This window comes from Odontesthes bonariensis, chromosome 13 (assembly GCF_027942865.1).
Source record: "Odontesthes bonariensis isolate fOdoBon6 chromosome 13, fOdoBon6.hap1, whole genome shotgun sequence".
Classification (NCBI taxonomy): Eukaryota; Metazoa; Chordata; class Actinopteri; order Atheriniformes; family Atherinopsidae; genus Odontesthes; species Odontesthes bonariensis.
The window spans coordinates 8703806-8727825 of NC_134518.1; the positions used below are offsets into that span (position 1 = coordinate 8703806).

Consider the following 24020-nt stretch of genomic DNA (forward strand, 5'->3'; position numbering starts at 1 on the left):
AGACCCTCGAACCGTAGTAGGTGGAGCCACCTTGGAGATAGTTCTGTTTAGCTCGTTGAGGTAACATACAAAATGATTGGGACCACGTCTGAAGAACGGCACTTTTATTTCCAGCACTTCTCGCATTAAGAAAAACACACACAAAGCTGCCGAGTCGCGTCACATGAGACTGCTTAGCTGAACCAGGAAAAACAATACACACCTTCCCAGCATGCCCTGCTGACGTACTACCTACAAACCTAGCCCCTCCCACATAACAAATCACAGTAAACGGCTGGGCTGAGCCTGTAACAACAGTGTCAGTGACCTGTCACAGCAGCCAGCTGGAGCGGAGCTCTCCACAGAGTCCATGCGTCTTTTGCACTCTGGCATCATATGCAACATTAATAATTACATTGATTACAGACATCAATGACAGCTCACCTGTGTCGGACGTCCCGGTGGGTGCTGCAAATAAAACCAATTTCATATATTAGGCTACCCAAAATGTATTATTATTATTATTTTTGTTAGTTTATAAGTTTTAAAGGCTTTAATTACGCTTTTAAAGACTGTATCACATCTGTACACATATTAAAACATGTAAAATGCATGAACAGAAAGAAGGACTCACCTGTTGAGTAACGCACATTTCCTTATATGGAAAGCCTTGTTGGAATGGTGGGACGCTTGCTTGTCGGAATAGCAGGATGTCGGAATGGTGGAGAGGTGGGATGTCGGAATAGCGGGACGTTTGCATGTCGGAATAGTGGGATGTCGGTATGGCAGAATGTCGGAATGCTGGGACGTTTGCATGTCGGAATGGTGGGACATTTGAATGGCAGGATGTCGGAATGCTGGGACGTTTGCATGTCGGAATGGTGGGATGTCGGAATAGCGGAATGGCGGAATGGCGGGATGTCGGAATGCTGGGATGTTGAAATGGGCGTTGCCTCTCACGCAAGACGGGTATAGAAAATATGTGAATTTTCGCAACGCAAAACAACCCAAGTGTAGCGGCTTTCTACTCTCTCTTGCGTTGTGTTTATCACTGAAGAAGACAGTCAAGGTTGGCAAACTTGCCTTTTATTTCTGGTGGGGAATTAAGACAATCAGTCCCGGTTTCCTCACACACACACACAGTACACACATCAGGGAGACAGCAAGCTCCATTAGTATTAAAGTGAACATAAATATTAACAAAGTGGAATATACCTGGCGGGGAATTCCGGAGAATTCCGGCATTTTTACAAACCAATGTACTACTGTACTACTATACTACTGTAGACAACAAAGTATATGCTATATTCTACATGAATTTTTATGTTGTAGAGTTGTGAATTTATTTTATCAATGAAGAAATTGAGCAGCCTTGTGTAGTAAATTTGAGAGCAGGTCGCCGAGCTGGTGTAGAAATGAGTGATGAAGAAGTCTGCTGACACGGACGTAGTTGAACAAAGAAATCTTTATTTCTGTCGTCAGGTCCGTCTCAATTTACAGAAAAGATGCATCTTTCCGGAGAGAAAATGTGTCAATTCGCCAGATGGAAAACTCTCTACCCCTGGAGAGAAAGTCCCTTACTTTTTAAAGGCTGTTCAAGGCCACTTGTCCAGGCGTAAAGCCAAGAGATATGGTCTGACTTTAAGGATGTTCCTATCAAATCTACCTTATTTGGTCATGTTAAGTGTTTTATTTTTCAGTGTATCCCTGTGTCTTGCGCGGAGACGCGCGCAACAATTATGCACTTGATGAACTTACGTAGCTGTGTACTCAAATGAACTCAGTAAGGCCTGTTCCTCCATTTTGTATGAGTCCATACACTTCATTCCCCCCTACTTAGAGTCCCGAAACACAAAATGGTCATGATAGATGGTCAACTCCATGAACCTGCATAAACAAAGACTTCACTGTTCAACATTATTGGTTGCCAAATCTCTTAATATATCATAAGCCCTCAATTTCTGAGTCAACTGATTAGTTAAACTCCTATTTACGTGTCTATGCGCACATTATTTTAACTATTTTAGACTAGGTAAGCTAAATCTATCATATAATTGGTCCAAATTCGGCTACAGTAAACCAGCCTACCGGTCTCCCTCCAGTCACACAGCTCATCAGTCTCCTGACATGACTAAACATTCATGTCCTGCTCTCCCATGCAATCTGTGTGTCCCTGTGGGGAACTTGCAGGTCAGTTGTCATCCAGTCAATAAAAAACCACCCTTCCTAAAAGGTGGGGAAAAAGATTGGATGACCTAAGGGAATCTCACTCTGGTGCCAATCTAAGCAAGCAATCCCTGTTTCATATTAACAATTACCTTTAACATTAACGTCTAATTTCAGGACCTTTATGGTCAATTTGGTCCAATTTCGTCCTATTATGTCCACAAAGTGTGGCTCCTACTGTATTACAGAGAATAGGCTATATCAAAAGCATAATGACAACAATATCACAAGTAACATATAAGTTCACACTCCATTATGGCATACAATGCAGATTGAAATGGTTCATAACATCAACGATTACATTTTTCATGATTATAACTCAATCCACACAATTCTAGAGTTTTAGCAAACTAGTACTACTGAAAAATATCAATGCATTTGCAGTGGAGTAGCCGTGCAACTTTGTTTCCATCTTTTGTTATCCATCGTCCATTTTCCTTTATCGTATTCTCCTGTCCAGGGTCCCACAGTCCATTTTCATCATCCCGTCTTGAGTCTCTGGACGGCCAGTGTCTCTCAGTTCGTTTTCCCTTTCCCAGAATGTCATCCTGAGAAGAAAGAAAAGAAAACACCCACCAGTATCTTGCCGGAAAATTAACTTATGCTACAGTATATTGCATGATTACATAATTGTCGCACGATGTGTCCAAACTCCGCTTCCAGAGTCCTACTTACTATACCTGTATATGTTGTTTACTAATTCCCCTAATTTCTATATTAGTGTGTATGTGACATGTGTATCTACTTGTGTCCACCCATCTTATCCTGTTAGCCTCAGCATAGTCATTCCCCCCTTACATTTGTCAAAACTCCCGTACAGAGTTGGAACTCTGGCGTCTGGCCACACCACTGCAATAGCAGATTGTTAAGTAAAACACTGTATCATAAATGTAGACAAGGTTAATAAGACTGCACACTGTCAGAAATAAGTGATAAACCATGTAAAAAACGTCACACTCAGTATAAAACTATAAAATATGTTTGTGATAATAACCGCTACGCCTTCCATCCCAGGAGTGGAGTGCATGGTGCTAGAAACAGAACCTCTTTTCTAGTCTGGTTACAACCTTTCCTCAATCAACTGGCAACTCCGCAATGAGCACATTTCTTAGGGACACGAGTTGGAGTGGACCCTGGCCAAAATAACAAACAAAACAGGTCCATCTTGAATATAGTTGACTTTCCTGACAAAATTAATGCAAACCAAAAATACAGTCATCTTACCTCCCTAGAGTAATATAAACAGGAGAAAACTGGGTTAACAAAATGGCCATCCACTCCTACTGCATGATTGTCTTAGTTGTATCTTTAAAGTGGATACATATCCATGATATCATCCTCTGCTTGCACCTCTTCCGTGTCTTCATTCCACCTTCCCCTTTCCAATAATGGCATTTGTGCTTGGTTCTCCTCTTTTTCCTGTTTGCCGAACTGTCAATGGGGTGAATCTCCCCAGCTGGTGGTTCTTGTTGGATTGTAACGACCCCGTATGGCAGTTTTAGACTAGCCATAAAACAATAACCTGTCCATCCATATGGTAAAAATAGGTATACCTTATTACCACACACCCACCAGATGTCTTTAAAGGTTCCAATGGTCACATTTACAGGGAGGAGTTCATGTTTAACCCACAGGGTCCTACTCTCTCGTTTATCCGGGGCATGGAAAGTTACCCTTGTCTGACCTTCAATCTTGTTGTTTGCTTCTCCTCTGACTTGTATCTTATAGCTATCGCACTCTGATATTCCTACGAACATCCCTACAGCACCGTGAGTGTCGTTCGAACAAAAACAGACTTTGGCCTTAACGGCCACTACTTCCATCGGATCAGGCCGTGCTGCTGCCCCCTTCTCCTGTTGATCTTGTAAATTAAGATATGGCAAATCACTTAACCATGTACATTCCTTTTTGGGTGTAAATAGATGTTTTGACAGAGCCAACCACCTATCTGTTGGTGCTTGTTGATTGTATAACAACCAAGATAACGCATACTCCTGACACAAGGGACTAAGTGGCTCAGGTATTGTCTCCAGAATTGACGGCCATGTGTTTGGTGCTGGAACCTTTACAAAGCAGGGGCAGTTATCAAGTGTGGCTCGCCGTACGGAATGAGTCAGTTGTTGGAACCACATGTTCTTGTTAGCCCATGGGTCAGTAATTTGCAATACCGAAGAATCAAACCCAAATGCCCTCCATTTATTTTCTCTTTTATAGATTGTCTGTTCATCAGCCGCTACGTCATTTTCTTGCTGTTCAAAATCTAGTGTCTCTTTGTCTAATTTCCTATTGACATGGTAAATGGTGTCCGATGGTACCACCTTTTTCTCCACCACGCTTGTTGGCGGAGCAGATTTCGCCGTGGTACTCCCTATCCTCTTATTGTTATTGGAGGTAGTGTTAATTTTCGCTACAGTCCCCCGAGCAATACTAGTGGTTGCAGGTTCTATTGTTTCCCCTTTGGATGTGTGTACGAGTGGAGGGAGTTGTGTTGAGACAGGTGTTGCTTCAGGAATTATCGTCTTTGTTTCCGCCCCTCCATTTCTTAACCTTAACCTCACATATTTGACTTCAGGTTCAGCTCTATTACACCCTTCTTTCCCCTGGGTTGGGGACCCAAAATATATACATGTATACATTCCTTGATCCCTTTTTTGAACATGACGCACAAAAAGACTACAGTCTCCTTCTTTTTTCACCCTCCTTGCCTCATACTTTGGTAGTGCGTTGATGGTGACATTTGAGTAGGTTATCAGCTTTCCGTAGTTATCTTTCCACTGTGGTCGATGGGGTCCTCCCACGTCCACCACTTTGCACTCGCATGGAAGCTGGGCCGACTGACCCTCGGCCACTATTACCTTAATCGCCGTATCTCTCGGGTTTGGTCTTTCTGCGGCCGGACTTTGGCCTCCTTGGTATGGCTGACTCTGTGCCACTTCTCGAAGAGTCATTGTTGCTCTCTTTGATCTTTGTTGGATTGCTTTCTGGAGAGGAGGCCCCCGTTGTCTATGGCACGTGTTGCAAATTGATGACCCCAAATCTTTGTATTGGTGGGCCCCGGTCGGTGTCATCAGGAACCGGTACAGCAGGATCATAGCTGTTTGCAACATTATCAGTCTCCTCTCTTGGACCTTGATATTGAGCATTCTCGGGTGTTTCGAATCTGTCCGTGCTCCCTCCGTTGGACCCTTTGTCTTGCGTACCTTTAGTTTGAGTCTCTTCTTCTTTTGCTGCCTTGACACAGTGTGACAGGTGGTACCACGTGGGAGACCCTTTTACTTGGACCGCTGTCCCTGTGCTGCGCACAACTTCAAATGGTCCTTCCCGGCGTGCGTTAAACCAAATTCTCCTAAAGACCTTCACGAACACTTTGTCCCCTGGCTGCAAAATGTCTCTCTTTTGCTCCGCAAGCTTCTCCTGCTCGTGGTCCTGTTTTTGCCTGTCAATGACATACGTGGATATGTTCCTATGTAAAGTAACCATATACTTAACGTATGTCTTCATTTCATCTTCCAACAGAGACAAACTTGGACCTTTCCCGTTTGTTCGCAAAAAGGGCGTGGGCATTCGTCTGCCCATCACCAACTCATGTGGTATCATTTGCAAATCGCGAAGTGCGCCTGAACGGCATGCCATTAGAGCAAGTGGAAGCGTTGCCACCCAATTCAGTCCCGTATGTTGACAGATTTTTACAAGACGGTATTTCAACACGCCGTTCATTTTCTCACACATGCCTTTGCTCTGTGAATGATAAACCGCTCCAAGACGTTGCTTGATTCCTAGTTTCTGTAGGATCAGTTTTACAGTTCTATCAACAAATTCTTGCCCGTTATCTGATGATATTCTATCTGGAAGCCCCCATCTGGGTATGACTTCACAACACAGGAACTTAGCGACAGATTGAGCGTCTTTTCGCCTAGTTGGGCAGGCCTCTGGCTATCGCGAGAACCTGTCCACTACCACCAACATGTACCTTTTACCTTCCACTGGTTTTATCATGTCAACAAAATCCATGACCAACTCCCGCATAGGGCCTTTTGGAGTCGGAATGTGCCCTGGAGGAATTGTCATACCTCTCCTAACATTATTTTTCAAACAATGGCACATCTTCCAATGACGTGATCAGCCTGTTCGAGGAAGTACGGTGCCCAAAAACCGTACTCTTGTGTGATCTTCCTCCTGACTTCCCCCCTTGCAACATGGGCTTGCCCGTGTGCTTCCTGAATGAGCAGACCTAACAAGTCTGGGGGCGCCACCATCAAACCCTCATGGTTTCTCCAAAGACCCGTAGGGTCTTGACTGGCACCCCTCTCAGCCCAACGCTGCTTGTCCATCGTACAAGCTGCTTCCTGCATTAAATTCACATCTTTAAGTGTGATTTTGTCATCTAGGTCTAGCTTTTTCAACGACAAAATCCGTTCCGTGTGCTTTACTATCGCGTAGCCGGCTACCAACTCACTGCCTATCTGAAAGCAGGATCCATTTAAAAGCCTGCTGATGGTTTACAAATCCCAGAACGGTTTAGGGTCAAAATACATGTGTGATATGTTCAGAGAATATAACCTATCAGAGTTCTCAGATCCAAGGACTCAGGTTAGCTGGTCCAGTCCAGAGTCCAGACTAAACATGGAGAAGCAGCATTTAGCTGTTATGCTGCAACAAGTGGAACAAACTGCCAGTGGAGATTAAACTTTCACCAAATGGAGACATTTTTAAATCCAGGTTAAAAACATTTCTTTTCTCATGTGTCAATGCATGAAATCTGCACGATATCTTTGAACTTATCTGGACTGTTGCTTGTTTCTAAATTCATTTAAATGATTTTATTTGTTTCTCTTTATATTCTTTTATGTATTTTAAATGCTTCTTCCACTCCCTGCTGCAATGCCTTTATTCTGTGTAAAGCACCTTGAATTGTTTGTACATAAAACGTGCTATATAAATAAATTTGATTTGATTTGATTTAATTATATAACTGGGCCGTACAGTGATCTACCCTGCGCTTGGTCACAAAGCTACTTATCTCTGGTAAACAGTACTTCAGAAAGGCATTCTTCGATTGCTTTCCCTAATTTTGTGTATCCTTCTGCACTGAGATTTGCTTAAAAACCAAACTTCTTTCCCCATCTCGTCTGAGTGGCCTATTTAATATGATCTGTGTCCCGTTAAAACATGTATTTGACATTCACATCTCAATTCCTATTTTCTTCTAAACAAGCCTTCCCCATTTTATGTCCCTTTAATAGCCAACCAGTTTGAATGGAGTACACTTGAGCAACTGATCAGATCAGTGGAACACTGTTTTTTGCTGACTTCGTTATGTTTCCCCTGTCTGTTGTTTCACTGAGACACTACTGGATAATTACAACCCAAAACAGTTTATGCACAGATCACATTCATATACATACATACAAACAAACAAACAAACAATTATTATTCTCAATTTCTCATCTCTGTTTTAACGTACATACAGTCATTTATCTCTGTAGTTTTCTCACACTGACTATGGACTCCCTAACATTTTAACTCACGGTTTTGCAGATCTCAGTTAAATAGTACACATTAATATTGCACTTTACTGGGTGAGCAGGTCTTTGTTGCCTTCAGTAGCCTATATGTGAACATCTATGTCTATGTATGAATGTCTTTCTTATATTTCTTGATATTGTTCTGTGTGTATGAGGCCTAAACCCGATTTCTATGTGGCACCCGCGGTGTCACAGGAGCAGTGGTGGTACTCTGTTCCGCATCATCTTCATTTTTGTTAATCCATGCTTCATACCATAAAATTGGAAATACTATAATAAAGGTAATGATAAACAATACACAGGTAGTTCCTCTTATCCCACAAAATCCTGGTAATCTGAATGGATGCCATGGCCAATGTCTGTCCATTTTCCTGTCTTATTTTAGCCGCACCCTATGTTCTCGTTTTAGCCGTTGTTTTCTTCACTGAGGTTGAGATGAACCTCTCCTGTTGAGAAAGTTCCCCTTTGTAGTCAGACTTATGCTTCAGAGAACGGTAGTGGGTAACTAATCTTTCCCTTTTTCTGAAGGTCGTGGTCTTACTAGTTTACAGTGTGATAAGTGAATCCAGGAAGTCCTTTCTACTTTTTCAGCTGCTGTGGGTGTTGTACGTAGTACCTGATATGGACCTTCCCCCCTTTGGACTGGGCCAGTTCTTTGTCCCTTTTTCTTTATCGGTTTGATGAGGATCCAGTCTCCGGGTTTTACTGTCTTCAGAGATTCCTCCACAGGTTCACCTGGAACAGAATTGACAGAAGAGATCTCTCTCTCCTTGTTAACATTTTAACCATGTATTCTGCAACGGTTTCTTCTCTCTGTTCATGTGGGAGTACAAATGGTCATACATTATCTCAAATGGCATTAATCTTGCGATAATTGAAATGATATGCATGTTTAGTGTCGTGTCTGTGGACTTTTTGGCACGTTTTTAGTTTTCTGTTTAGTTCTTAGTTTTTACCATTTCTTAGTTTTGTTAAGGTTTAGGTTCAGGTTTCATATTTAGTTTTGTCATGTCATGCCACCTTTCCTCAGTCCTTCTCCTGTCCTGCCATCAACTGCACTCAATCACTGATCACCCTCCACAGTATTTAGTCTCCCGGTTTATTCATGTTCACTGCCAAATCCTCACTAGTCACTGGTCACTGAAATTAAGTACCCTTCTTGTGTTCAGTCATAGTCATAGTCCTGTTTTGTTTAACTTTAGTTATGTTTTGTTTTTGTTACTGTTTGGTTTTTGATATCCGGCCCAGCTGCGCTTTTCCTTGAAACCTTTTTGATAATAAACCAAGTTTAGTTTTTGAAAGAATTCTGTATCCGCATGCTTCCTCGCATCCGCCCTATCTGACATTTAGGACTACTAGTGGTAAACAGTGAAACCATTTTCCTGTTTCTTCTATGATTTTTCTTCAGTCTTGACATAACTATTCCATTGTGTCTTTCCAGTCATCCTGCTGACTGATATGGTGATATGTCTAGTGGTTTCTTTTTTTTTTAAACTTATTTTTTATTAATTTTTCTTTCAACAATTACAGTGTCAGGGAATATCGTACATACATAGTTAAACAATCATCCTTATATCAATGTCCTTATTGTCCAGTGGCAATGGTGGTGTCCTCTTCTCGTCCTCTATAATCAGTCCATTTTTCACATTTGTCCTCAAATTGTGCCTCTTGTAGTCTCAGTTTGTGTGTGATTTTCTCCATTACAAAAATCTCTTCCACAGTGCACATCCACTGCTCCTCAGTCGGTGGGTCTACTTTATACCACATTCTCGTAATTGTTTTTTTACTGGCTGATAGCAGCACTTTAACAAGATACTCATCCTCTCTTTGTATTATGTCTCGTGTTAAATTACCCAAGTAGAGTATTTTACATGTTTTTGGTATCTTATATCCTATTATTTTTTGTAAATCCCTCCATAGTTTGTCCCAGTATCCTTTTAACTTTTGGCAGGACCAGAATATGTGTGTATGGTCAGCATCCACGTGACCACATGCTCTCCAGCATGGCTGCTGAGCAGACACCACTCCTCCCCTAATCTTTGGAGTTATAAAAAATCTGACCATATTCTTCCAGTTGAATTCTCTCCAGATCCTGGAGCTAGTGGACGTGCACTGCGTTTTACAGATATTAAACCACTCTTCCTCAGTTATTTGTTCTTTCAGTTCCTTTTCTCATTTTTCTTTGATATATAGAGAGGAAGACTTTCTGCATGACATCAAACTTCTATATAGGACTGAGATTACTCTGCATTTTTTACCTTCATATGCTCTCCGAAGTGTAATTCGATCTACTTGGGCTGCACTGGTCATTGAAGGGTCAACCCACTTAGAGACACAGACAAATGAGCGCGTGAGAGAAGGCGAAACTTTGATTCGTCACTCGGTCGTAAGCCTCGCCCATAGCCTTGTATGGCATGGCCACAGCTAATCTGATGGACAGGCGCTTCGCAGCTGAAATGGAGTCGTGTCTGTGACATGCAGATGGGACTGCAGATGGAAATTAGCTTCTAAACTACAATCTGGTGCCGGTCATCTCTTTACTTTGTAATTAATGTACTTTGCACATGGTCCCTGACTAAATAAAATAAATAAAATAAAAAAATAAACCTAAAATCACGGCACCGATTTCAGGTGATCACGGCACCGTAGCTCCATTTCAGCTGCGGAGCGCCTGTAGTTGGTGTCCTGCCGAGAGATCACGGCACCGATCCTCCCGAGCAGGTCATCAAACTGGATCCTGGTAATCCTGAAATACCGCTGGAAGCGGAATCGGCCGTCATCCAGACGCAACTCCTGGAGAAGGCGGTGAAATTATCCGAGCTGAATGCACCACCGGATGATGTCACTGACCCAGACACGACGGCGTGTGCGTTTCAGACGAATCTCGGACTGCCACAGCAGGTACAAGGACGCGATGGTACTTATATCAGCCATGGTTGATGAGAGAATGAAATGGATAGCCCCTTGAGCTATTCGCTGGTTTTTTACTCGCGCGAATAAGGCGAGTAAATTCAATTTACACCTGCGGCAATACTCGCGCGAGTAAGGCGGTGCGAATACATGAAGACATGATTTTATCCGCCAACTTTCACAAATTCACAGCAATGATTGCCAATCGTTGCAGTGCAGCAAGAAACTCCGGCCACAGTTCAAACATAGCGCGCTGCGGGCTGGCAGTGGCACAGCTCAGCTGGGGTCTAGGGGGTGTGCCCCGTGACGTTTTTTTTTTTAGAAACCAATCAGAGGTGCCTTATTGTCACGTCGCGGATATTCATGAGGAAAACCGGAAAAGCCAGTCGTTTGCCACACAGGCCAATTCTAGCTCACACAAAACAGCTTGAAACAAGGAGACAAGGACGATATTTTTGAAACGATGCACAATGCATTCAATCATAGTGGTGACCACAGTAATATGTATATTTGTAAATGAAAGAACGATGGAAGTGGATCTTTAAGTATTTTGTCTACACAGGTATATTTGTTTACTAAAGCTACAGTGAAATAACATTAATACAGAATGATTGTAATAAACAGCTCTATAAGGTGATCTGATTTTGTATTTACATGACTGTTAGATAAGGTTTTTGTGCTGTGATGATGAGGATTTATGGCTCCAGGGTGGGAGCGATCAACCACAATCTCTCCTCCTCACTTTAGGGTGGTCCTGGAAGCATGCAGGCCCTTCAGGAATGGCAGATAAAAAAACACAAGCAGCCTATCAGCAGATGACATGCTGTAGTCTCATTTTCTCTGTGACATCACTGGTCAATAAACATTTTGGCTATAATAAGAGTATTACTATACTGACATCATATTCATAGTTATTGAAATCAGCAGGCTTATCCTATCAGTGTGAGATGTGGGCTTGCTTCTGACTGGTGAGGAGATCGATGGCAGGTTCTATTCCAGTTACAGCCAGCCTCAGAGACTGATGCAGGTGTTGATCTGAGAGTCTTGACTCATTGGATTTTTTATCAGCTTCATGCGAGAAAAAGTTTGCTCACAGATATATGTGCTCCCAAAAACTGTGGACATCTTCATTGCATGCTTTCTTATGTTGGGGTAGGTCTCGTTTGGGAGGTAAGCATAGTACTCTATGAGACAGCTGGGGTTGAATGCGTCTTTCAGCACATCACAGGTCTGCAACTCAGCCAGTTCAAATTGAAGAGAAAGCAGGTTGTCATTAATGTCGGCAGCAAAAGGGTTCTGGAATACGCAAATTTCTTTAACGTGGTCATGAAGCTCACGGAACTCCGCCCTCAGCGTTTCCAGTGCGTCCTTGCACTTCTCGGTTGGGAACGGGACCGCTGGTTTCTCAGCTGAGAGGCTTCGAGTAGCAGGGAGATTGGTGAAGTCTTGTTTTTGCACTTGTCCAACAAGCAGCGCCAGTTTGACCTCAAATGCTTTGATGTGGGAGTACAGGTCACAGATTAATTTCCCCATGCCCTGTAGCTGTAAATTGCTTGCTGGTGAATCAGACAGTGGACTTGTAGTGGGGGGGTGAGACCTCGTCCCTGCATTTCATTTTTTATGCACCCCACTAGCCCCCTCGACGCACCAATCATACTCGGAGCACCATCTGTTGTGATGCTAGCCAGCATAGACCAGTCTAAACCCAACTCTTCCATCGTTTGGCGTACTTTACAAAAAATATCCTCTCCTGTCGATTTTCCGTTTCGACATTTTGTTTTTTTGTTAGTTCGCCTCGCCCGCGCACACTTGACCGTTGATCACAAGCAAAATCAAGTTGGAATATACCATTATGAGTGTGTGTGTGTGTGTGGGGGGGGGGGGTTAAAATTAGCTACAACTGTAAATAATTCGTAAATAAGGTAAATCTTAATTGGAATGCTAACCTTAATAGTTAAAGCTGCAGTCGCAGGTTTTCGGAAGTCGGAAAATTCGAACTGATACAACTTTCAGGTCCCTCCCCCAACCTCTACCAAGCTCTGAATCGCCCCCCCAAACCCCTCCCCCTCTGTGGACGAGGTTGTGCACGTGAGTTCACACCAGTGTGAGCACACACAAGCTGGGGCAGACTCACGCTCAGCAGCGTGTGCACAAGCTGTGATTGACAGGTAGGATTCCTCCACCCTAACTTGATTGGTTAAAAACAGCCGGGAGCGCTCGGTTTTTGCAAGCATGATTACAGGCTTCAGAGGGAGCTACAGATTTCGTTATTTTTCCTAAACAGCCTATTTAATATTCTACTTCCAGAATCCCATGACAGTTCAAGCTAATATGACTAAAAAAAAAGTTGCCGACCGCAGCTTTAAAGGTAGGGTAGGAGATCCTGGATTTTGAGTCCAGCGAAGCTGCATTTTGAAAATACACAGGTCAAAAGTCCCTTTTCTTCACTTTCCCCCGAAGCCACGCCTCTAGAGTACATGAACGCGCACAAGCACGAAGGTGCACGAGCGCTGTTCTGACAGCAAGCATCGATCGTTGCCGTATTTAGTATATGCTAACTATACGTTTAATAATGCTAGGTGCTAGCCAAGCTGGCTCTAGTTTAGCTTCCTGCCAAGCTTCTGGACACCCGTAATTCGTTCACGGAGCAGGGTACGCGCACAGGGGGAAGGAGGGGGAGGGAGGGGGAGGGAGGGGGAGGGAGGGGGAGGGAGGAGCAGATTGCAGTTTGATAGACGGCATCAGAATCCAATCATTTTTAACGGTCCGTTCAGTATAGAGCTTGAAAGTCCCGCCTCCTTGACGTCATTCAACTTCCTCCCCATGGGACCTCGGAAGTGTAATAATTTGACATTCAAGTCAATGACGGAGCCATGACGGAATAAAACTATTTTTTGCGCTTGATGGAATTGAGTCTTGCATTTCACATATGTTGTGTAGGACATTTTTTAATATTTTTTCATACCAGTAGCGTAACAGTTTAGCGGGCATAAGTGCTTCATTGTTAAGTTATTTTTCTGAGCATTTCTCGAACTACAGCATGTAGCGTTTGGCACGGAAAATAAACGTCATCACGTTTGGGCGCGCGGAGGAGTGGAAGAAGAAGAGCAATCATGGCGCTGTCGTTGGCCAGTTTCACTCAGTTTTTCGAGGGCGAACGAAAACTTGTGAGCCGAGGAGAGAACCACTACCAGTCGGGGCACGTGGAGAGCTTCTGCTATGCTGGTGGTGATATGTCTGGCTTCGTCCATGGTGGGAAATATGATCAGTGACGTAGCATATGCGACGCAATGTAGTCTTTTTACCCTAACTTTTTTTTACAACGTTTAACCAGGCACTCCTACGACAAATCGCCAATGTTTTTGCATGAACTCATCCATATTTAACCCCAGAACATCATGCGTGTACTGTAAAAAGGCATATAATGACTGGGAACAGAAGACATCACCCTGCCCATGTTAATAGATCCAGGCATGAGGTCCCATGGGGATGACGGAAGTAGGAAGAAGAAGCAAAAAAGGGGGCGGGACTTTCAAGCTCTATGATTGGATAGTGTTTTTCCTAGATTGTACGTTCTAGAGGCCACTAAAACTTTTCATATTTGTGTCAAAACTTTTAATTAATTGGTTGCAATGGGGGTGTGAAGAGTATTTCAAGCAATATGTAAAAAAAATGCTCCAGAAAAAGAACCCCTATCCCCACCTTTAAGTGCGGATATTTTATAATAGGAAAATACAATTATAAAAAATAGGCCATGTTTAGAGGGATTGTTTGGGATTGTTAAGTGGGCCACTCCAATTGTTTAGTTGGGCCGGATGTGGCCCGTGGGCCGTAGTTTGAGGACCACTGCCTTAAGTGAATGAAATGCAGGTTTGATAACAATCATACATGCATATGTACTTTTCTTCTATTTCTAGCACTGTTTGAATTTTGTGAAAATTCTCAAAAAAACCCCCTCTCTTCTGATGATTTAATGAGGAGACGTTCGGATTGGAAAGTATTCTTTTTGCTGATGATGTTGACAGTATCTAATGTTATTCTAAAAAAAACTTCTCTGTATTTTTTATGTTTGTGCTTTGTGAATGTGTAGAGGTCAGTCAATATGTGATGACACCTCTTCAGAGTTGCAGAGAATGGCAGCCATCGAAATGAGGGATATGAATTCCCAGAATTCCTTTCAAGGGCGAGGGGCTTTGTCCAGGTATGACAATCGGACATTCAGATATTAAGGAGTAGATGTAGGTATCTTTTTAGTTCCAGAGAGTGATTATGTTAACTATTTTTTCTGTGTTTTAGACATAGGAGTCAGGTGCTGAGATATGATGCTGTTTTTTTTGTCTATCTGTCTTCAGGATAGTCAGCATGGTGATGACTCTGAGAGAATGGGCTCAGAAAAGTTTGGCAGAGGAAGCTGAGCGGCCAGATTCCTTCTTGGAGCGTTTCAGGGGCCCAGCCAACATGGATATACAGGCCCCGCCCAGCAGGTTCAGCCACACCCACACAGGCTCCGATACGGAGAATGAAATCAGACGCTCCAGGCGCACGTAAGAAAACAAATAACGGTCAAAATGAACTTGCACAGCTGACACCCATGTCAGACACCCACTCTTTCTCTCTTCCACTCTCTGTCAGGAGGAGGAGGTGTAACGTTGTGGTTTTATCCCCATCTGATGATGCCTACTACCACTGGGTGATAGTGATTGGTGCTGCTGTTTTTTATAACTGGACCCTTCTAGTTGTCAGGTGGGGAACTATTATTGTGAATGGCAATTTAATTGACAGTTCTACTGCAAGATCTTACACCACTTATAACTCTGGGACAACTGAAGTTGTTATTACAGCAGCTACTATGTTCTAACTGTAGAAAAAAAATGAAAGTGTATTTTACCTCATATTTCATGCACAAATCTTCAGACATATGCGTATTACCATGTTTGCCATCTCCTGCAGACAGAAGTTGGCACGGACACGCCAGCCAAGCTGTCATGTCACCTTAACATCTGTACATTTAAAGCTGCTCCAATCATTGGTTTAATATTAGCATTAAAGCTGATGAAGATAATGCGTAATCTGAAGATGTGACAAACCCATTATCACAAACTCGAGTGTCCATCTCACCTTTAGGGAGCTCACTGGTCCATATTATAGGGATCATCTTGCAGCTAATATCACTTTTGTTAATAGCTGTGGCTGTCAAGATGCTCTCACAAACCCAAACTCGACGAATTAGGTTCATTATTTAGTTCAAAGCTCAGAACCAAATAACGGAAGGACCATTTTATCATTCTAATTTTTATATCTGGTAAGTATCTACTACTATCTAACAACTGAAGAGTCATATTTTTTTACATAAATTGGTAGTTGGTGAAGCTCAAAAAGACCTTCATAGGCTATAGTGATGCCTTTGGAGTTGTTCTTCTAATCAAACCAGTTAATAAAAAAGCTAATAAAAGGTGATTAACTGATGATTTTGTGCTCTCACAAAGTTTGTTTGCATGCATCTTACTGCAGTTCTCTACGTTTCCCTCTTGAATACCAAAAAAGTGTTCTGTTGTAATCATGTCAGGCAATATATTTGTCACGCCTCTGCTAGGAACCCAAATGTGACACCAACTGACAAAGAAAAAGTTTATTTATAAAGGAAGGTGTGGGAAGGTGGGGCTCTGATCCAAGGGGGTATGGGCTGGAGAAGGGGTCCAGGGGGAAATAGCTGCAGGTTAGTTTGAGGGAATGGCTGGGCTGGCAGGCGAGCTGGCAGGCGAGCTGGCAGGCTGGATGGCAAGCAGGCTGGATGGCAAGCAGGCTGGATGGCAAGCAGGCTGGCAGGCAGACTGGCGGGCTGGCAGGCAGACACAGGCAGATCTGGAAACTGAACAAAAACAGATTTATATTAGCAACAGATAGAGTACTAGACTGTGCTTGGCTAGAAGTCACTTCCGACAAAGACAGAATGACGACTGAAGGTAGGACAGTAACTAAATACAGACTGGGTAATGAGCTGATGGGAACCAGGTGGCTTGATTGAAGCAGCAGGGCAGAGTGGCAGGTAAGCAGATCCAGAGGTGACAGTGCAAGGGGAAGGAAAAGGTAACAAACAAGAGACAAAGACAAAACAGAAAACAGTACGCTGGCCTTGTGACAATATTTGGTAAGATAATACAAATGACACTTTGTTCTTCTTGGGACTCTCTGGTGTGACCATGTGTTTTGGATCATCATCATGCTGGAATGTTTTTTTCTTTTCTGTCAGGTCTCCGTAAACTGGAAGTCATCTTGTCAGCCAGTATTTTTTTTTTAATTATTTTTTTGGGGCTTTTATGCCTTTAAAGCGATACAATGTAACTTCTCAAAAAGCCCACTCTGGAGCTCCCCCTACAGGCTTGGAGGTAATGTACGGTTACACTGTCGTAAATACAACACCCTTTCACTTTCACTTTTCACGTTTGTTGACGAACCGGCGAGGAGTTAGAAGGTGCAAGCTATGTCGACCAAGAAGGTAAGAGTAATCAAATGTACCTGGGAGCGTGAGAGGGGTCTATTTGTTTTTGCGGTAGGTGTGCCAGAAAGCAAGTCAAAGTACTTCCGCTCAGCTCCCGGGCCGCCACCGGGCCGCTCCAGCAAAGTTACATAGCGCAGTTTTTCCAACTCAGACCCCCGAAGGGCATAGGAGACAGGCCAATCGTAATATTAAAACTCATTCTAGCCACACAAATTTTTTCAAGCTGTTATTTTAAGGTAGAAATGTTACATAGTATTGCTTTAATGGATAGGAAAGTTAAGAGAGACAGGAAGTAGGGGACAGAAAGAGGGGGAACGACATGCAGGAAAGGGCCGTCCGATGCGGGACTCGAACCAGGGCCAGCTGCAGCGGGGACTATAGCCTCTTGTACATGGGGTGCCCTCTCAACCCACTACGCCACGGACCACCTCGTCAGGCAGTATTTTGATATATTCACAGAGATTAACGGTGCCATCTCTAACTGCCATTTCCCCAACATCTTTGTTCCCAAAATGTTCCCAAAACATTTTTTGTGTTGTTGCAGCAGAGCTGAAAAAGCGTCTGACTGAAGCCACTTATGGCGCTTTTCCACTAGCTCGCTTCGGCTCGGCACACTATTGCGTGTTTCCACTAGCACGCAGTACCTGCAACCGGGTAGATTTTCCGTATCACCTCAGCCCTGGTTCCAAGTGGGCCGAAGCGTTACTAAAACATGACTTCAGCTGACTGCCTTCCACTGATTGGCCGATGAGTGTCGTCACTTTTCAATACTGTTTTGTCTGGCGGCCAGGAGTCTCTGGCTCTCTTCTCTTGCCTTCTGTGCGACAAAAAGACACAGGGTGAGCAGCACACGAGCTTTCCAATGTCCTCCATGCTATCCTCCTCGTATGTTGTTGTTGTTGTTGTTCTGGTCGCGCAGCCGTGTTATGACGACCCCTCCCACGTCGAGAAGGCACAAAGTGATACTCGGTTGTAAATGGAAACACAACCAAACCGAGCCGTGCCGAGCTAGTGGAAATGCGCCATTAGTTGCTTCATCACCAATGTGTAGAGGGTGTGCAGCGTTGTCCATGATGTTGAGCAGCTTTTGCAATGTGAGTTTTTTTGCTGACCTTCTTTCACTTTTTTCATCTTTTACAAAGCCTAGCAAGATTTTTCAGCTCTTCAGACAATTTTTTTCCTTCAGCCAAAATGCAGACATGCAGATAGACACAGCCAACAAAGTCATGGGGATGTGGCTCTCTCGTTCCTCTTACACACATTATGTTGCCAATCACCCTTTTTTCTACTGCTTTCCTGTTTGGAAAAAAGAAAAATACTAGATTTTGTGCCTTGAAAGAAGGCTTCAGCACTCAGCTATAGCATTGGATTAAATTATATTAGCATTACTACTGCAACTACTGTCATAGAAACAAAAATCACTTCTAGTAGATTAGTAGTTCCACATAAGGTCTTCAGGAGCCAATGGTCAAATTTTTCCCTCATCATTTGTGTGGAAGAGCATGATGTGATTTTCTTTTGCTTCGTATATGTTTTTCTGAAGGGCTTGCTTCGATGAGCTCCAGATGAGCAACGTTCTGGTCTGGTTGGTTCTGGACTACGTCTGTGATGGAGTCTACATCTTGGATATCGCTGTCCGTCTCCACACAGGTATTGAGACAAATTTGCAATCTGATGGGGTGATCGGTGGCGTAGTGGGTTGAGCAGGCGCCCCATGTACAGAGGCTACAGTCCTCGTTACAGCTGGCCCCGGTTTGAGTCACGCATCGGACGGCGCTTTGCTGCATGTCATTCCCCGTCTCTCTGCCCCCTGCTTACTGTCTCTCTTCACTGCCCTGTCCATTAAAGGCATAAAAGCCCAAAAAAATTGTATTATGATGTAGTAAAGAGATTTTTCTGTTGAAAATATCGTCATATTGATCAGGTTGTTTTTTTTAGATAAAAGAAATACATAGATATTTTCCTATAAAAAAAGATTACTGTACATCTACTATCTGTGTGAAGGTTTCTTGGATCAAGGCTTGTTAGTTAAAGATGTGCGCCGTCTGAGAGAAGCGTACATTCGAACGCTGCAGTGTAAACTCGACATCTGCTCCATCCTTCCAACCGACCTCCTGTACCTGACCGTTGGAATCAGCTACACTCCTCTTCTTCGATTCAACCGGCTGCTGCGGCTGCCGCGCCTGTTTGAATTCTTTGAACGAACAGAAACACGAACGGGTTACCCCAATGCTTTCCGCATCTGCAAGCTGGTCCTGTACATTCTGGTCATCATCCACTGGAATGCCTGTGGGTACTACAGCTTCTCCAAAATCCTGGGACTGGGATCTGACTCGTGGGTTTATCCCAATGCTTCCGACCCTGAGTTTGGCTCCCTGGCCAGAAGCTACATATACTGTCTGTACTGGTCAACCCTGACACTGACGACCATTGGTGAGACTCCGCCTCCTGTAAGAGATGAGGAATATCTGTTCTTGATATTTGACTTTCTGGTACGTTCACAGGATATAGTCTTACTTGACTGACTCAAAAAAGCCTCATATTGTTCTGTGTGGGTTCTACTCATAAAAGCAACTACTCTTGGTTATCTTTCCCAGGTTGGTGTGCTGATTTTTGCCTCCATTGTGGGTAATGTTGGATCCATGATCTCCAACATGAATGCAACAAGAGCGGTGTTTCAAACTCGTGTAGATGCACTCAAACACTACATGCACTTCAGACATGTCAGTAAGGGGTTGGAGCAGCGTGTCATTCGCTGGTATGACTACCTTTGGACCAATCAGAAGACGATAGATGAACAAGAAGTGCTTCGGAGCTTGCCTAATAAACTCAGAGCAGAGATTGCTATAAATGTTCACTTGGACACACTGAAGAAGGTAACAACGCTTAACTCCATTCACGTTAGCCTTTTAACGTTGATGGTTTTTTTATAAAGTTTGTTTTTGTTAATGTGGTTGTGGATCTAGGTGCGTATTTTCCAAGACTGTGAGGCAGGACTCCTTGTAGAACTGGTGTTGAAACTTCGACCGCAAGTTTTCAGTCCTGGTGACTACATCTGTAGAAAGGTTCGTATGTCTGGTACTGGTATTATAGAAATGATAAATCATTAGTTGCTACTGTGATGGATGAAAGCATTGTCCAAAGACATAATACCAATTCAGTTTTTTTTTTATATACATGTTGTTCAATCAACAAAAGCCTTTCAGCTGTTTTGAACCATTAGGATCACTGGTTCCACTTGGCCTGGGGGACTTTTCAATTTCTGGCATGCAAAATATTCCAAAATAGTTGTGAAAAGTAAAGCTTTTTCTTCTGTGATATCGCCATCTCTTCTAATGCCTCTTAAAAGGTGTTTTGGAATTGAGATGACCAAGCAGTGAAGCATTTCAATAGTTATTTGTCCCATTCTTCCTGCAAGGATGTGTACAACAGTCCATTTCTTCAAAAGTGATCTGGAATACTGATTGGTCTGACCACAGTACCCATTTCCACTGTGTGATGCTCCAACTCAGATGCCTCAGAGCCCAGAGAAGTCGATGCAACCTATTCACATGTTTACACAAGGCTTCTTTTTTGCACAATGATGTTTGAAGCGGCAGTAGTGAATGTAGCTCTGTATTGTGATGCTTGACAAAGGTTTCCCACATTAATCCCTCGCCAACGTGGTCATATCAGCTATTGATTGATGACGGTTGCTGATGCAGTGCTGTCTGAGGGATCGAAGATCACAGGTGTCCAACTAGCTTGCCCCCCTTGACGTTTACACACTGAAACTCCTCCGGATGGCTTGAATGGTTTAGTCATATTCTGCATTATGATAATAATAAATAAATTAAGTTGATAAAATAAATATTAAATATCTTGGGTGCATACAGTCTGCAAAGAAATAAAAGTCAAGTAAATGTAGGAATTTCTACTGTCCAAACTTTTCTTTATCTGCAGTTGTAGAGCCCCCTATGAACAACACAGACATATAATATTCATATTGGTGTGGCTTTTGAATAGATACTGAACCTGGTAGTCGTCCAAAGGCCCTGATGCTCAGGAGACAAGAAATGTCCTCTTAAAGGAACGGCAGTTCTTTATCGTGGATATTAAGGATGTTATAAAGCTGTATGACCAGCACAAAATGGTGTAGAGGTAACAGGACAGTTAATAAAAACTGTGCTGTTATGTGGTTTATATAGTTTATGCATTTTGGAGGGCAAGTAGGTAGATGTCTCAACATGCTTCATATTATCCTCCTGAACAATTCTTGACATTCAACCTTCCAGTAGTATGAAACTATCTCTCGTGTGTCACATACTGCTCCTGGGTTTAACTCAGTTGTAAGAAAGGATACTTTTACCTATTCCGGGATAGTTGCTGTTGACGCTACTAGCATTCAGACTTACATCACAGAATGGCGCTGCCCTATAGGCAGGTAGCCTGCTGCAATTGCTCTGGACATCATGTGTCTTTTTTTTCATCTTCTTGAAATTTTCTTCTGAGCTTTTATCTGTGAAGGAACTGATTTCTAGGGCATTCGTCTATGCTGGTTTGGATGCTGCACTACTGGAAGGACTTCTGCTGGTAACTCTGGCAGTTCTTTCCATTTGTTACGATGCCTAACCATGGCAACAGGAAAGTTGTCAACATGCTGGAGCAGCTAAATAAGCTTCCCAGAGTCCAAGTAATGCCTGGAATAAGACACCAAATCAAGATAAGTTGAAGAGGACATGTCTAGTCCTCAGAGCAGGAACAAAATGGAGAAAAATTAAATTTTTTCCCTTGATCATCATGGGAAGTGTGAGATCCCTGGCAGATGAAATTGATAAGCTTGGATCCTGATGAGGACACAATAGGGCTATCAGCGAAGCATTATTATTTTCTCATAGAGACCTGGCTGCAAGAACATCTTTAACACCTCTCACCTCAGCTTTAAGACTATATGGGCAGACAGAGACTGCAGACAGGGTGGTAAGCAGGAAGGAGGAAGAGAGCAGAGCTTGTTAACAACGGATGTCTGTGTTAACAACCCCCAGATGTTGAACTGTTGGCTGTCAGTTTCTGTCCATGTTGCCTACTGAGAGAGTTAATCTGTGCTACTTGCTGACGATGTGCATTTCATCAGCCAAGCTACAAAAACAACATCCCAACCCGCTGATGTTGTCTCTAAAGATTTCTACACCTTCCTCTCTGCTACACTTCAACTTTCTACATTTGTCAGCTGATTTATATTCTATTTTGTTATCTATCTATAGCAATAGCATATATTTCATATGAATTATTACTGCAGCGATAGAATTTCCCTTCTGGGATTATTAAAGTATTATCTAATTTAAATGAATTGCTGCCAATGCCATACCCCTCTATTTCTAATTTCAGTTCTTGTTCCTTAATGATGAAATTATAAAATTACTGGTAAATCCTGATATTTTCTCTGACTGTTTTCTTTCAAGGGTGATGTCGGTAAGGAGATGTACATAATAAAAGATGGCCGCCTGGTGGTGGTTGGGGATGATGGAGTAACCCAGTTAGCCGTCCTGACCGCAGGAAGTTGCTTTGGAGAGATCAGCATCCTAAACATCAGCGGCAGCAAGATGGGGAACAGACGCACAGCTAATATTCGGAGTCTGGGATACTCCGACTTGTTCTGCCTTTCTAAACAAGACCTGATGGATGCACTTCAAGAGTTTCCTCATGCCAGGGCCCAGCTGGAGCAGAGGGGGAGGGACATCCTGCAGAAGGAGGGTCTTCTGGAAGAGGTGAACATATCTGCCGGGGAAGAGTTGGATGAGAAGGTGGAGAGGCTGGAAACTAGTCTGGATCGACTGCAGGTCAGTGCCGTTGTAGCTGCTAGCTCTGCCGCCATGTACACTCACTCCCAACTTGTGCTCGCGATGACAATAAAATGCAGATTTTTTTTAATAGCGATAACAACTATCATTACTGTTACTGTCAGACTTGCTTGGCCCGTCTGCAGAGCGAGTTCAACTCTGCACAGCTTCGTCTGAAACAGAGAATCACAGCCCTGGAACACAACATCACCAATGCAGCCACCGGCAGCGGCTTCCTGTCAGACGTCGACGGTGTTGAGAGCGTTTCCGGTTGTGACGGTGCGCGAAGTGAAATCAACATTCGGCTTTGAAAAATAGTTGTATTCCATTTTATTTCCAACCAATATTATGAGCAGATTTTTTTTTTAACATGTGTTTTGTTTTTATTTTATTTCTTTGTTTGTTTGTATCTTAATGCGTCCAAACTTTGACCTTTCATGAGTGTTTTTCTGTGTCTTTTTGTACATAAAATTGATAACGTACAACATCACACCAAATAAACTACCAATACTTTGGCTGAATGAGACATTTTCTCTAGATTTCTATGCTGTGGTGTCTGCAGTGAGTAATTCCCTATACTCCCTATATAGACCAGTGAGCAGTGCTGACCAACATATCATTGGGGTCATCAGTGTTCGTCTAGTTGGGCCCACGAGACCTCCAGGAGGCTAGACAATGACCACTGGCGTCCCAGAGTCACCCCCCTAATGCCAGCCATCACTGCTCCTCACACCACAACCACCATCTTTTTTTTCCTCCCACAGCCACAAGCTACCTCAGCCTCTCACCAACTGCACACCAGTAACAGCAGGGTGGGGATTCAAACCCTGGTTCGGGTAGGGGGTACTGAAAATATAGAGGGTGTCAGAGGTGGAGGCAGGACAAGACAACTAGCAGATTCAGCAGAAAAACTCACCTAAACAATCCTATAATCACTAAGAATGCCAGCAAAAACAAAGCCATACAACTCACTCTCACCAACTGCACACCAGTCACAGCGGGGTGGGGATGCAAACCCTGGTTCGGGTAGGGGGAGAAATAAAAGAGGTAAGATAAGCAGGA

General features: G+C 43.2%; 1 protein-coding gene across 3 annotated transcripts in view; it reads left to right on the plus strand.

The window, feature by feature from the left end:
- Window positions 1-23390, plus strand: part of cnga2a (cyclic nucleotide gated channel subunit alpha 2a) — a 38061-nt gene extending 14671 nt beyond the window's left edge. For 2 of the 3 annotated variants that reach the window (XM_075480854.1, XM_075480853.1), the window contains exons 3-11: window positions 14731-14841; window positions 14993-15184; window positions 15273-15383; window positions 18683-18789; window positions 19144-19631; window positions 19737-20015; window positions 20106-20204; window positions 22581-22958; window positions 23084-23390. In XM_075480854.1, coding sequence (XP_075336969.1) covers window positions 14731-14841; window positions 14993-15184; window positions 15273-15383; window positions 18683-18789; window positions 19144-19631; window positions 19737-20015; window positions 20106-20204; window positions 22581-22958; window positions 23084-23269 — 1951 coding nt within the window. In that variant the 3' untranslated portion in view covers window positions 23270-23390. Of the gene's footprint in view, window positions 1-14730; window positions 14842-14992; window positions 15185-15272; window positions 15384-18682; window positions 18790-19143; window positions 19632-19736; window positions 20016-20105; window positions 20205-22580; window positions 22959-23052 lie in introns of all 3 variants that reach the window. The other variant, XM_075480855.1, reaches the window with a different exon arrangement.
- The last annotated feature ends 630 nt before the right edge of the window (window positions 23391-24020 follow it).